Here is a 15,738-nt window from a genome sequence, read left to right as displayed (position 1 = left end):
AATTTTTCCTAGCAGGTCCGATAGATTCAGCACTATGCACTTACTGCTAAAAATGCAGCAGCCCATCCGGGTTTTCGGACTCCTCTGCCTTTACCAAGGCCCCTAATTCCTGCTTTGTGCCATGAAGACCCTTCAAGTCAGGTGCCTTGTAGTGGCACTGGACCCCCATCCTGCCAGCACACTGATTAGTAGGACCACAGCAGAGAGAAAGAGTTATTTCTTCCAGGACAGGTTTCCAGATTCTGGGTTTTCTCAGCTGTGAATTTTAAACTTTTAATCCTCAAGCCACGTTTTCCTAAAGATGCAGAGAGTGATTTAGGTGCAGGGATAGGAGGCTGCAACCCTCCAGGAATGTAACTCACAGACACAAAACCCTAAAGTAAACGCTCCGCCTTGCACCGCGCAGGCAGCTAAACAATGGCATCAGCAACGATAAGTCACTTACTCCCCTGAGCAAACTCGTGGCCCGATCCTGATGGTTTCTCTGGCAAAACTCCCCCTGTTTCTCAACGCCTGCCCCAAGCAAGGGCTCCAGGATGTCACACAGTAGCTGACTCCGTCCAGAGCACAGCGGTGGCTAGGACCCAGCAAGAGCCTGGAGAGGAGTCCGGAGGAAGACAAGGAACATAATTTAAAGCAGACACTGTCCCAAATAAGGTTATTTCCCTGAAAATGCCTTTGTTCTAAAGTTACGAGTGAGCCTCTTGGCATCCTGAATGGGTGAAAGTGAAGCTGAAGAACAATTTCATCGGTACCAGGACTGAACCGGTTTTGAAGAGCTGGATATGCTTTTTAAAGACATGATAAGCAGTGTTTGGGGATGCGAGAAACCCTTGAAACAAGGTAAATGTGATATCTTCACGATTTTTAACTCTGAAGGCTCTAACTTACTAGTAAAGTCCTGTGTGAAAAAGGATCAGACCCTGGGGAGTATGGTTTGTGTTTTCTGTATTCTTTTGTATTTAACCTCTCTTTGGCACAGGAGAACGTCTCTGTTAATTGTCTCAGCAGTAACAAAAATTACCTTCGGGGGAAATTTGGAAGGTGCTGCTGTTGTTAGCTACAGGCAACATCTATGAAGTGGTTTCAGGGTTAATATTGCAATACAGATGGAGGCAAATACTGTTCTGGAGTGGGAACTGGGCAAACTGGGTTTAAACTCTGATTATTCCATGATTTCAAATGTGTCTTGAGACAAATCACTGCTCTTCTCTGCCTTTGCCCTCCCGTCTCTTAAGAGGGTAAGCTGACACGTTTTGGGTACCATCCTTTTTCTAGATGCTAAACTATTTGACCAACTTCATAAGACTCCTTGGAAGTGTTATTCACTGAAATCACCTACATTTTTCAGCTGGGGATGGGGATGGGTGATTTTGAAGTACCTGGATGGAAAGCTGTGACACTGAATGGGATTCAGAGCTTAATCTGAGGTATGCTGGGATATTTTATCACAGCTGCCAGTGAGAGCAAACTGGCACCAAGCATGAAGCTGCTGCAGCTCTGGGAAAGCCTCACAGCAATAAAAGCTCCTTTGGGTCGAGTTGCTGCTACTGCTGCTCCCGGACTGTTTTTGTAAGCTGTGGTTTGAGACACCATTGCCAGTGCCATCAGGCAGGGCTTAGCAGTGATGCTTTCTGACACCAGGGCAATGGGGGTCCTGTTGAGCCCTGAGCTCTGCACTGGGAGGGTGGGGGGTGGGGCGGGGGGAGGGGTGGTGCAGGTGAGGCCTGAGAACTTCCCAGAAAGCAGAGAGGAGGGAGACACAGTGCTGCATCATTCTAGGCATTGCTGAGGAGGGTCTAAAGGTTGTCCAGGGAAAAACTAGGCAGGAAAAGCTCCTCAGCTGGACAGCAGAACTGAAAACCACCTTGGGAAGGGAATCTCTATGAGCAAGGAGGTTGTGCTGTACCATGAGGAGCGGCTGACCCTTCTCTGGATGGAGTCTGTGAGGTCTCATGTTGGAAGAGACCACTATGTCCTAGTGCTTCAGTGTGTGGCAGCCACCTTAGAAACACCCCTAGGGACAGCACCCTTGATTACTAAAGATCCGTCTTACACAGCAAGCCATTAAATCACATTTTTGTGTTTAAATACACCCATTTCCCAGTTGCTTTATAAACTTACAATTTAGGAAGTTTCAAAGCATGTAAAGACATTGGATTGTGTCAGGTTTATTATTTAAGAAGCAAAGGCACCATTTTTTGCACTGGCAGTGTGACAAGAGAAGACATCACGGAGCACACGAGATGCACGCTGTCCATCAGGGTGGTGCCCTGTTGTGGGTAATATCCATGGAGACTTCCTCAGCTAAATTCATTGGATCTAAACAGAAACAATTTCCATTTGAGGGCTCTGAGTAAAGCCTTGTAATCATCGGTATGTTTGTCTTTTCTCTCAATTCCAGCAAACTAATACCCAAACAATAAAACTCATTTTCTCTTCCTTAGAGGAGGCACCCACTCCTCTAAGCCTGAGAAATAAGGAACAGAGTGGAAACGACAGAGATGTTATAGATTGTGGTATCGCAACTCCTCCTTCCATAGGATGATTCTGGCATATCTTGCAAACATTAATTAAAAGGGTTGAAAATGAATACTCTTAGTCTTGTTTTAGAGGAGAGGACCAGACTTCTGATCTTGCTGCTGAGCCCCAAAGACCAACTCCAAGCTCTTTCACCCTGGTGTCCCCGATCATCATCCATCACTAATTCTTTCCATGAACTGGAAGGAATGTGCAATATGAAAACAGAGTAGCTGTGGTCTAAGCCTCCCTAGTTTCTCTCTTGCTAGGACACAACTCTCTCCTCTGGTTGGGAAGTGGAGGGATGGGCAGGTTCCCACAGTGAACCTGTTGGTATTGCTGTTTAGCAATTGCCGTTGCTGTGCGCAAGCATGGCCATCAGCTGCATCCCTCAAACAGTGGCTACGCGGAGGGATGTCCACCAGCTGGGAATGATCCCATCTCTTTTGGTTCCAGCCTCCCAATGCTCTGTGCATTCTGAAGCCACTAAGTAATGGTATGTTGATGCAGGATTTTGGTAGCACATGTGCATGGGATTGGCGGGCATTTGGAGCTTGCCAGATATAGGCCTGCTCCCGGAAAACTTGAGAGCAGTGCTAGCTAAGCACACTGCTGCATGGTTTCCAGTTGGGAGTTAGCGAGTGCCTCGCTGGCTCTGGATGCGGGCAGGACCAGCTCAGATCTGCCTGCAAGAAGCCATACAAATACCGACAGATTCGGCATGTTTGCAACAGAGGCTATCATAACGAAGTGATATCTGGAGCTCACATCAGTAGTGACCAGAGACAGAGACCTCATTAGTGTCCATCTAGAAACAAGCTGTTTGAAGGACAGATGTTTTCCCTTGGCTTCGTTTGCATTTTTCTCCCATTGCCCAGTGACAGGCCTCCCAGTGTTGTTTGCTCCTTTTGCAGTTATTTCTATACTGTTTTCTGGAGTGCTTTGCAAACAGTTAAACTCTGATGAATTCTTTGTTTCACACAAACCCATTCCTTTTTATATCTTTCTATTTGTAAGGCATCTGCTTTTGAATGTATTTAAAATGTATTTAAAAGCCTGCCCAAAATACCTGGGATGTATAAAATGGAAAACTAGCATTTGGGCAAAAAGTTCTCCATCCATTTTTTAAGCTGTTTATATAAATTCAACAAACCTGGATGGATGTATAAGAGCTCTTTGACACTCTGGGATGAGAGGAGTGGAAAATGTTGTGGATGGAAAATGAAACTGTTCCCAGTGCTTGTTTCTGTGCAGCACCCATCCTCTTTGCTCAGGACTGAATGGAGAAACTGTACCAGCAGCACACCTTGGATACTGCAAAAAGAAACATCAGGTGCTTGTAGCGGGTAACTCTCTGCTAAGGGGAACAGAAGCACCCATCTGCTGGCCTGACAGGGAAGCACATGAGGAGTGCTGCCTTCTGGGAGCTAAGATCCCAGATATTGTGGAGAGGGTACCACAACTTGTCAAAAGCATGGACTGCTATCTTCTGCCACTCTTCCCTGTGGGCACAAATGACACCGCAAAGCAGAACCTGGGCAGAATCAAGGAATACTATAAAGCCCTGGGGATGCAAATGAAAAATGTTGGTGCCCACCATTTGATTTTCCATCTTACCAGCGAAAGGAAAGGGTGCAGCCAGAAGTAGACATATAATGCACATCAACTTCTCGCTTTGCAGCTGGTGCCATCGTGAGGGGTTTGGCTTCTATGACAATGGGACATTCTTTGACTATAGCCTGTTAGGGAGGGCTGGGATCCATCTGTTTAGAAGAGGCAAGGGAAACTTAAGAGGAAAGGCTGAGAGAACTGGGCCTGTTTAGCCTAGAGAAGAGAAGACAGAGAGGGGATTTTATCAATGCCTACAAATATCTCAACGGTGACTGTCAGGAGGATGAGGCCAGGCTCTTTTCAGCGGTGCCCAGCAACAGGACAAGGGGCAACGGGCACAAACTGCAACACAGGAACTTCCATCCGAATACTTCTTTACTGTGAGGGTGATGGAGCATTGGGACAGGCTGCCCAGAGAGGCTGTGGGGTCTCCTCTGGAAACATTCAAACCCTCCTGGACATGGCTCTGTGCAATCTGCTCTAGGACAGCCTGCTGTAGCAGGATGTCAGTCTAGATGATCTCCAGAGGTCCCTTCCAACCCCAAACTTTCTGTGATTTTGTGATAAGACACCCCAAAACTCCACCCCAGTTTAAAGTATCTAAGCTCTTATGGGGAGAGTGATGGTAATTTGGTCTTCAGTGATCATCTTGCTCCATCATGCCAGACACACTGCCCAGCTAATCATCTGGACTTCATTGGGTGGCCTGAGTATCATCTAAGTAGCAGCTGAAATCACACCGGGACCATCCCATGAAATGCCTTGAACCTTCCTTTCAGGTCCTCATACAAATCTCTCTTTTTCCCACCAGGCTCAAAGGGATGCAAAGTACATAGGTAGGTTGTGAGTGCTGTAGGCTCAGAGATGGGTTAAATCATTGTACTACTTGCGTGCTGCTTCATGTTAGACAATGTTCTGGTGCCAGCTTTCGCATGTATCGACCACTGTGTCACTTATGAAATCTAACCATAATTACTTTTACCAGCAGAACCATGAAACTGTACGTCATCTTCTTCCTGGCAGTGGTGAACAGAGGGACCGCTAACCATCAGCCCACAAAGGGGATGTCCTGTGAAATGGTAAGGCTGTGTCCCTACTCAGGCCCCTTGAGATCTGGATGGGGTTGGACCTCACTTGTTACAGGCACTACACAAATAGCTATGGTCTCTGAGAAGGGAAACTCCCCAGGAGGCCCAGGCCCAGGGTCTCTGTGATGGCAGAGGTGGGCTTTGCTGGCTTATTGGGTGCTCAGCAGGCTGTTCTCAGGCTGTGTCCTCGTAGTGACAGCACATGAAAGGGCAGGGGAAAAGAAGGATCATTATCTCAGTTTTTTTTATAAGAGGGAGCTGGTTAAAGGACATTTGACCTGATTTCATCAAGACTGTACAGGGATTCTGTGGCTCAGACAGAGGAAGAACTTAGACGAAAATCAACTCCTTTACATTACACCTAAGTGCTTTGTGCTTTAAATACATCTATACCAGCCCTTTTGTAATAACAGGGAGACTGACCTCCTCTGCCCTAACACAACATTGCTGCCAGGGCAGTCACACCTGATTTCTGCTTGAGATAATAGAAGTGACAAAGCCTCTTGCTCCAGTACAAAATTTGGTCCTTGATTTTTTGCAAGCACCTGGTGCAATATTATAAATGTTATTCACATCTGAACTTTTCCCCTTCCCTATCCAAGTGCTTCTGACTGTAACAGGCTGTTTAAAAATACTTTTTTTTTTTTCCTGAATGTTGAAGCTGTTCAGCACAAATCCTCAAGAATTTCCAAAATAGGAAAAAAAATAATTTGCTAGCTGTACACATCTCCCTTATGGGACTCATTCCATTCCTGCCCACCCTGCCGTATTGCTGCACTTCCTGAATTCCAAAGAAATTAAGACCTAGTATATATAAAGATCTTGGGAAGGTGGCTGGGTAGCTCAGTTCATTGGCTGAAAATGGAAGACTGATGAAGCCACTGTAAACATGACAGCTTGGATCCCATGTATCATAGTCACATGAAGGCTGGGTGAGACACACAATAATCCAAGCAGATTTGTCCTGTCCTGTTTCTTGATGGGTCACAGATCAGGTTGATTGCTTAGAAATAAACACATGATTGTTTCCACCACTCCACTGTAAACTGCTTCTATCAAGCCAACAGCCCAAGGTTCTATGCAACTAGGCTGGGATAAATTTGCCCCCAACAGAAAACACATTGCAGTCGAGGGCTGGGATGCTCGTCTGGTATAAATTAACAGCTCAGCATCACTAATGTCGGTGTTGATCATCTTCTTTCACTGGGTATTTCGTCCAATGGAAGAAGGAGGGTGTAAATCCAAACACAGCTTAAATAAAGAGGGAGCTACTGGATTAGCTGATGGGTCCATTGAGAGTCCTGGTTACTTCACTTGATTGTTTTTCGTTACAGCCTTGCTGTTTTACATGGTAAAATTTCATCCCAGTTACCATGGAAGAGGCAGGAGTCAGAAACCTTCTCTGACACCATTAGTGCTCCTGTTGTTGAACCAAGGTCTTGTAAAAGAGGTTTTAGGAAGTAAACAGTCCCTACCAAACCCCTGACGTGGGAGTGAGCTGCACTGATGATACAAGTTACTCCACATCTACCTGTTTGTGAGACAACAAGGCATAGCTTAAATGTCAGGAGGTTCTTCCTAATTCACATTGCCAAGGAGAGGGGCTTCAACTAGTCCATGTTTTACCTCCCAAAGAGAGATATTTCTGCTAATTCATGTTAACTGGCAAAGGAGGCACTATAATTTATAGAACAGAAGCAGATATAGAACAGATTTTAGCAAATTATGTCTTACCTTGCTTTGAGGTGATACAAGAGCATGGGCATAACTGGTCATCATAGGTCAGCTGATATGTGGTACCTGGGCAAATTGCTAAGGTTTGGTGGTCTAACCAAGGGTACTTGGGCAGCTCTTCTAGAGGATGGGCATGGACGCCTTGCAAGTGGAAGTCAGTGCCAAGTGGCTCCACCCAAAATTCTTAAGTTCAAGTTCTCATGAGTAGAGATATAGGAGAAAACAAGTGGAGGCTTGGATCCGGCTGCTTTGTTTGTAGGGCTCTTCCCAAGCTGGGTGACAATTTCCACCCAGTGCTAAGCAGTGAAGAACTGGAGTCAGAATCCAAATGATGCTCAACTTTTGAGCTGTTGGGTCATTTTTTTGCCAGCACCTGAAAAGACCAGCTGCTCCCCATCTTGCAGTACTTCTTTCCAATGGACTTCAAACAAACCAGTGGCAGCAGTGGCAGAGGTGATGAAGACAGGACATGAGACTGGCAAAAACCTCTTTTCCAGCCTCAGGCTGCCAACCCACTGGGCTGTGGGATGGGAGGAGGGAAGATGCACACAAACAGATTCTGTTTGTTCCATCCCACTGAGATGTGCTTCATCTTTTCTTCCTAGCGCTGATGAGAATAAAATTCATGCAGTTTGAGCCTTGGGGGGACAAAAAATGGTGCAGAACAGACTAGATGAGAAATTCAGTGAGGATCAAAATAGTCGGTGAAAAGGAATGAAAGTTGTTTTTTTTTAAAAAGGGACAGGAAATGTTATAGGATTAACTGGCAGACAGTGGGAGGTATAGATTTTATCAGTCCCTTTTATCATTGGGAGGGTTCAGTGGATGCAGATTAAAGGGCCAGTCCTGCAAGGTACCTGATGAACTGGGACTGACCTCTCCCCCATCAACTTCAGTGAAAACCAGCTGACTGGCATCAACGGGAATTGGATCAGGACTTTGTTAAGATGCTGGGTGCCCAGAGGGAGTGGAGGGTGCTCAACATTTGTTGACATCTGGCTCAAAGCGTGGGAAGAAACCTGGCATCTGCCTTAGGCTGAAAAGGGGCTACTACTTTTTCACTCTGGATTTTTGTATCTTTCCAGCTTCTCTGTCTTCCACAAACCAAGCGAGAAGAGACTTCCTGCTCTATTATTTGGAGCTAAGTCTGACTCTGTGCACAGTTCAGCTCAAAAGAAGCAATTCTACAGTGGCTTTCCAGGCAAGAAATAAAGTCAGGGAGAAGCCATAAAAGTCCCTTCTCCTTTTTTCTAGTTTGTTTACCTAGGGGCAATTTGAATGAGTTGGAGGGGGAAAAGGAAGGGGTTCAGGTTTTAATATGCCATTTACTTTGGATCTTTGGGAAAGATGTATCATGGGAAGGACTGCAGAGCAGCCTGCGTATATCTAGGGTTTGGATGCGCATTTACACTTTTCTGGCACATTTTTGTGTGGTGTCCAAAACACACATGATGCAAAAGAGGTTCACAAAATGCTGAGTGTTCCCTCATTTCTAAACAGGCCTGCCACTTCATTCACCTAAAGTTCACATGAAACAGATGGTTATTAATATTTTTCACTTTTAATGTTTTTTTTTAATGTCTGAAAGGCTTTGCGTCATGGAATCTGGATTCTGCTTCTCCACAGAAGTTAAGATTCAACAGATTTTTTTCTTTCTTGTCTTTCTGATCTTTCTACAAACAGTATATGACCTACGCACCCAAATACATTCATAACAAGAGTTTTCCTCCAGTGAATTAAATGCTGCCTAAGCCTTTCACATTCCACTTCCTCCTGATGCTGTATGTTTTCCTTAATAACAAAATACAGCTTAACATTTATGCAAGGATGATTATGTTCATGTTTCCAATGTTTCTTATGAACGCACACTCCAAAATTTGCTCTGGACACAGTTTGGGTCCTAGGATCAATGAAACAGTCATGCATCTAGAAGATGAATTTGACTTTGACACTTGGGTTTTTTTCTCTTCCCTGCTGCTGAGAATTGGACTGAAAAGGCATGACCCTCACTGCACATCACAGCTTTCTTCCTCTCAAAATCTGGTTTTACACAATTTGTCCTTTCCATGTGGTATCAGAGGTGTCTTGTGTGGGTGGTTTCGTAAGGTGTGCTCCCCATACAAGGAGAATGGAACTGTTGCCTTAGGAAAAGGATAAGCATGGATGGTAAAAGCAGGAAGAGTTTGGAGATTTGCATCAGAAATGTTTCGGTTGTTGAATGGCTCATTCAGTTAAAGATGCATTGCTTAATTAAGCCAAGGCTAAAGGAAGACATGATCAAATATTTGAGGGTGTGACTAAGGAGACATAGGTTTTGTACTATAGAATCCTTATACGTTGCTCCACCTCCTAGCTACAGGACCTATGCTGCCAACGAGTGAAGCCCTTCCAAGTACTATTTACTATTGCAAGTAGAGCTTGCAAAATCTAATACAGTGATGAAGCTGAGAAAATTAAACATCAGAACAAAAGTGAGGAAAAGGTGCTTGATTGCAATGGAAAGAGGGCAAAACTCTTTCAGTTGGGACTATTAAAATGAGCCTGGGAGAAATGTACAGAAAAGAGAATATTTAGTGGCTATCTCATGCAGATGAAACTCTACTGTTGTAAGTCAGAAATGTCTTTAAAATGAAATAAGTGTTAATAGCTGCAAGGAAGCATTAGAATTGTTGTTCTTGCCATCTGAACACTCAGAGAAAGCAGTGTGATCAGTGTTTCAGAAGAAGGATCTGCCTGGATGCTGAATGTTATTTTCTTTATATTTCATGCAAAGATGTTTTTCATTTGTCAAGTGACAACCCCTTTTCTCTCTCTTTCTGGCAGGTCAACTTGCAGGCATTTTGCCACAACAAAGACCTCCACCAGATCCCTCATGAGCTCCATCCGAACATAAACAAAATAGATCTGTCTGGAAATCTGATTCAAAGCATCCCTGAAATGCCGTCATCATTTTACACTTCCCTCCAGTGCCTGGATTTAAGCTCTAACCAGATAAGTTTCATCATGCCTGGAGTCTTTGCACACATGACAAGTTTGCTGGAAATAAATTTAGCCTACAATCACTTATATGAACTTGCTCAGAATGGGACAGAGGGGATTGGACTTCTACCCAAGGTGGAAATACTGGACTTGTCCCACAACAGTCTGTACAATGGGATGGCTGAGTATTTCATTAAACAAGCTCCAGCACTGCGGTATCTTTCCTTGGCAGACAACAGTATTATAATGATATCACACAAGATGTTTCAGGGTTCTCCCAACCTTGTGGAGATAGATCTTCAGAGTAATATCATAATGGAAATAGAAGAAGGTGCTTTTGAGACTCTAGTGAACCTTTCCAAACTCAATCTCTCCATGAATTCCATTACTTGCATCTCTGATTTCAACCTCAGGCAGCTGGAGATACTTGACCTTAGCAGGAATAGCATTGAGACCTTCCACACCACAAAGTCAGATGATGAATATAGCTTAAGATGTTTGGATCTGAGTGAAAACAAACTGTTTCAGTTCCCAGTCTTCCCCCAGGTAAACAAGTTGGTAACTCTGAATTTATCAAAGAATTTAATCCAGTTTACTGCTGAATCCTCTCATAATCAAATGGACTATATGGAAAATGAATGGCTAGATGCTTCTTTTCATCTTCTTGATCAGAAGCAAAGCAGAAACAAAAGTTCTCTTTATTTATCCCACCTTGTATATTTAGACTTAAGTTATAATGAAATCAAATCCATTCCGGATGAGTTCTTTGAATCAATGTTGTCCCTTCACACCCTCAATCTCAGTAAAAACTGTCTTCAGGCGTTTTCAGTAACTTATGACAGTGCATTGACCTCCCTAACTGTCCTTGACTTGAGCTATAATGCTTTGCAGAACCTTCTCCTAGATGCTGGCACTTTGTCAAATTTGAAGGAGCTCTATATTCAAAGCAACCATCTTCAGACCCTGCAATTTAATATCTTCTCAAGTCTTCCTAGCCTCAGACTGCTTAATCTACAGAGCAATAATATCAGCCTTTGCAGCATGTACTCAGGATTAGCTAAGCAAAGACTTGCTGGAGAGCAAAGCGGTTGTGTATCATTTGTTGATTCTCCCAGTCTTCAGTACTTGTACCTAGCCGACAACATGCTGAACATCCTACCAGCGTACACCTTCTACAAGACTTCTCTGGTTGTCTTGGACCTCTCCATAAACCCCGGACTGAAAATAGAAGTTAAAGCATTATCAGGACTGGAAAAGTCTCTGGAATATTTGTACTTACATGGCAATAGCCTGACAGATTTAAATATTGACTTGCCTTGTTTTAGTCACCTTAAACATTTAAACCTCTCTGAAAATCAGCTGAACTGGCTGCCAAAGTGGGGTAGTGACTCTCCACTGGAAGTTCTGGACCTACGGAACAATAGGTTTAGTACATTACAGAACAGCAATATTTTAGCATTAGAAAACTCACTTAAAAACTTGTATCTCACTGGGAATCCACTCAGCTGCTGTGGAAACATCTGGCTTTCATCAATGATCCAGAACAAAAATGTCCAGATCCCCAATGTGGAGCACTTAACGTGCCAGCACACTCAGAACTTCAGGTACCAGGAAGAGATGCACATTGGGAACATTAGACCCGAAGACTGTGAAAAAGAGGATCTGAAGAAAATCAATTTCCTTATTATATTAACATTTGTGTTGGTTTTATCTGTGATCATCATTGGCGTGGGTTCATTCTTTTGCTTCCGCAGGCAAAACTTTAGCCATCAGTTTAAAGCATAGGAACACAAAATGCCTTGAAAACCGAAGAAATCAGGTGCTACACTGCCAGTGTGTAGAAATGAAGGGTAAAATTCTCATCTTTGATTTTTAACTGTGGACGTTAAGGCAGTTTCAAAGTGCCCCTGAACTGCACCAGTATGCTGCTCTGGGTTGCAGGGACTGGAAGGAGAATTTGCCATGTTTTGCACTTGCTTCATTCACAAGCAGATCTGCTTAAAACATTTATACCATGGTAGAAGAGGCCACTGTAAAGTCCTGCTGTTGTTTCAAAGGATGTGTGATTTAAACCAGATCAAAAGAAAACAGCCTCTAAGGTCTTGAGACCTTTCACTAAGCTCAAAGATATTTTGTGATGTCACCTTCACAGAAAGACTTTATGAAAACTGAGCATTGCAACTGATTCACCTTTTTATGACAGTCATTGATGACATCAACTTAGTAGGAAAGCCCTTCTCAAAGTTATGTACCCCGATGAGATATTTCGATTTGGTCTGAGCTTTGCTTTTTCCTAACTGGTTAGCTCCTAACCCTTCTTAAACTGAAATCATACAAAACTATGCCAGGGCAGGCCAAAATACAATCTTTCACTCCTTGAAGTTGGTTGCAAATCTCCCATGAGTTCCAAAACAATGAGGATTTAGCTAAAAAAGAAAATTACAGTTTGTGTCTCAATGCTGCCTTTTAGAAAATCCACGGCTGACGATAGGAACCAAATGGGTTCCTTGGTGGTAGGAACCTCTTTGGATACCTCCCTTTGCTCGCAGTGTGTTGCTCCAGCCACGGTGGCAAGACATGAGAGGTAGATGAGGTCAACTAGTCTTGGCACTTAGTACCCACGAGGGATGTAAGAGAAATCTCAGGCATGAAACAGCTGCACTATACCTTACCCAGATCTGCTCAGAAGGTTACAGGTCCACAGTTCAACTCAAAGAGGAGAAATTTGCCCCTCACGTGCAATACATATTTAACTGGGTTTAATGTGAAGAAATTCATCTCTGGGGTGAATGATTTTTAAACGAAAAATCTTGGAGAATGAATTTCAGCCAGCTAACATTGGACTGAAATGTTTGTATTTCTAAGGAAAACTGTTGGGAGTTCACTGCATACAGTTACGTTTCAATGCAAAAGAACAATATATCTATTTTTAAAGGTCACAGGAGGTTAGACAGCAAAAAGGTTTTTTAAGGATAGTGGTGCAAAACACTACACAGGGAACCTAGTCCTGGGCCATTATTGAGATCAGATGTCCACTATCTTTCCTTAAAAAGATTTTATGGTCTAGAGGATTGGCTGCAAAAAAAGTTATGTAGGACCTCATTCTGTGATGGGTTCAACATGTCCACGCTGCTGCGCTGCTAAAAGCTGACACTGACATATGTCCCGTACTTTGACATGGCAAAGTCACCCTTTTGAAAAAAAAGCTCACCAAAAGTGGGAGCCTGACCTACTAACAGGGTTCAACGGCTTCGAAAGGAGCTATATCAGGTGTTCTGTTAAAGCCAGGAACTGTACGTTAAGGCACATAAGGCAAATAGAGGTCAGACCAAAACCTGTCCGGGTAAATAACTCAGAGACAAATTGCTGCTTCATTTCTGTTTATTCCAGCTAGTGAATGTCCAAATTAACACACTACAAAAAGGTGTATAATTCTATTTTTAAAGCAGTTATGTAAGGAACTGGCTGGTAGTTTTCATCGTGGAATTTTGTACAATAAAAACACCTTTGAATTTTATAAAAAGCACAGGGTTGTGAATATATTAAAGCACCAGCTTGGAATGCTCCACAGATGAAAAGCTATGTCTTCCTATTTTTCTACGGTGTGCAGATCTCACTTTAGACCTTTAGCCTCTGGTCCTGAAGAAGGGACGCCTGCTCCATATCTTAGACTACAACCAATGGAGAACAAGGAGATCTACTCAAGGCGTAGGCAAGCATTTGCACAAACCGTCAGCAGCAATAGGGTCTGATCTAATGCCTCCAAGAGCCAACAAAACTTGTTGGGTCTAGCCCTTATTCTTGTACTCGAAAGGATGCACAAGCAGAAATCCCAGGGATTAGCTGGAAGCCTGATGCTGAAGTTTGTCGGCTTTTCCTTTAGTGTGAAAGCAAGCTGAGCTGTACACTCAGACACAGGCTAATTTAGCCACACACCGAGTTCATGCCTTTTGTGTCAAGCATGGCAAGATTATATCTTCTTCTGAGAGCCAATATTAGCTTGGCTGCCATGCCTGGAATTAGTTAATAACCTGATGACAGAGCCAAACCTATTTAATTAACAGTATTAATACTGCTTTTGTTTGGCTCTACAAAAAGGAAGTGCTTGTTATTACTAAACATCTGGGACTAATTAGACTTCCATTAACTTCCCTGGGAGCAGAAACAGCTTTCTCGAGGAATAAGCCTCAGGAGTAAAACACAGCATGGCTCATTTAGATTTCTCCGTTAGCAGCATAAGCAACCAAGAAGTGACACGAGCCCTCTCCAGCCAACTATTATTCTGGATAGGATGAGGAGCATGAGGGAAAGAAAACAGCGAAGAGAGGGAAAACAGGGAGAAATGGGAGCTTGCTATGATATTATTCCTCAAAATAGAGGTATGCAGATGACAGCCCCAACTCTTGCCTCCCCTGTCTGCTGGTGTGCCTAGAAGCAGCCCCAACACCAAAGTACGTGATCCTGCATCAAACATAGCTGTTAATCAACATCACACATCCTTCTGTCAGTTCGCCCCATTGTCCTAATAGGCTGGCATGATTCAGGCTGTTTTGACTGTAATTTTGCAACCAAAATTTATACCCTCATTCCTTGCTTTTTCATAAAGTCCTTGCAACAGCCTCTGTTGATGCAAAGAAAGCTCATGCTGCTAAGCAAGGAGTATCATTCTAGGATTCTGGGATACATAGCAGAACATGTGGGACTTATGCAGCCTATGCAAACTTTTTTTAAAAAAAATTGTTGCATGCAACAAGTGGCTTCCTTTGCAACTGTTTGCATGGGACAGGACAATAGGTCTCCCTCAAATATTTCCTACCACAGCTTGCTGCGGTTTGTTCCCCAAAACAATCTTCTGCAGTGGAATCAAATAGATATAAGTACTGGAAGCACTAGAAACACTCCCAGAGAGAGTCCCTAAAGGTTCAGCAAGTCATGACTCATGTTGGCCATCCACGGAAAGCCAAGCCTCAGTTTTCAAAGGCGTTGGCTCTTCCTGCAAAGCCAAGACAACACAATACCCTAGCAGAGTACCAGAGCCTCTGGTTGCAGACCTCTCTGCAGGGACTCTGCTCAGCCCTGAACTAGCCAGGGTGGATTAGTATAAAACACAGTAAGTGCCTCCTAGGAGTAAGTGCCTCTGAAACGGAGCCCAGAACATTTGCTTTCCTATTCCTATCCATTCCCCATGCCATTCAGTACCCTCTTAATTGCCTGGGAAGAAACAAACCAAAACCACAACCTGAATTTCCTGTATCCCCACAGAAGAGAAAAACATGTCTTACCATGCAAGGCAAGGTATCCTCTGGCCATATCTATTATTTTCCATAAACAACTGCCTATTCTGTTTGTGCACACATGTGCAATGCACAGACGCACGCAGCCTAGTATAAGAAACACATCACTTCGGGATTAGCTTTGTTTAACCTAAATTAGAACAGCCTGTACTAAATGATCTTCTATAATAACAAACAGCCTGTGGTGCTGGTGCCTGTGGATTCCTATTTCATGCATGTCCTTGTGCAGAAATTTGGTCAAGATTTTCAAAAGTGATCAGTGATTCATTTCAGATGCCTAGATTTGCAGCCTGCATCTCACCAATCCTGAAACGTCTGATTTTCTAGAAAACTGAGTCCATCTCCTCTCACAACTAAGGCTCTGTAGTATGTCTTATACAAGCCCCAGAAAAAAGTGATATTGTCCAGATGTATATATAATTCTTTCACTTACTCCTTTCTAATGATAGTTGCCTGCTCTGTTAGAGCTGTGTTGAGCATCTGGAGAGCTGAAATACAGCAAAGCTACCCAC

The 15,738-nt window shown here is 43.5% G+C and overlaps 1 protein-coding gene across 2 annotated transcripts; it reads left to right on the top strand.

The window, feature by feature from the left end:
• Positions 1-257: 257 nt before the first annotated feature.
• On the top strand, positions 258-13,881 carry LRRC32 (leucine rich repeat containing 32). 2 transcript variants are annotated; one of them, XM_037378027.1, is made up of 3 exons: positions 258-843; positions 5,120-5,210; positions 9,777-13,881. In XM_037378027.1, exons 1-3 carry the CDS (start codon positions 821-823, stop codon positions 11,715-11,717), a joined length of 2,055 nt encoding a protein of 684 aa, XP_037233924.1. In that variant the 5' UTR covers positions 258-820; the 3' UTR covers positions 11,718-13,881. The 2 variants fall into 2 exon arrangements, with proteins under 2 accessions (XP_037233924.1, XP_037233923.1); XM_037378026.1 differs by having other exon boundaries at positions 259-843; positions 5,117-5,210; positions 9,777-13,880.
• Positions 13,882-15,738: the final 1,857 nt, after the last annotated feature.

The sequence above is a fragment of the Falco rusticolus genome, chromosome 2 (genome assembly GCF_015220075.1).
Source record: "Falco rusticolus isolate bFalRus1 chromosome 2, bFalRus1.pri, whole genome shotgun sequence".
NCBI lineage: Eukaryota > Metazoa > Chordata > Aves > Falconiformes > Falconidae > Falco > Falco rusticolus.
This window is presented reverse-complemented; position numbering and strand designations above follow the sequence as displayed.

Bases quoted from the DNA above. Each gene is read 5' to 3' on its own strand.
- LRRC32 (XM_037378026.1), top strand. From the start codon at position 821: ATGCGAGAAACCCTTGAAACAAG. The intron at 844-5,116 runs GTAAATGTGATA...TACTTTTACCAG, and splicing joins CGAGAAACCCTTGAAACAAG to CAGAACCATGAAACTGTACG. The intron at 5,211-9,776 runs GTAAGGCTGTGT...TCTTTCTGGCAG, and splicing joins AGGGGATGTCCTGTGAAATG to GTCAACTTGCAGGCATTTTG.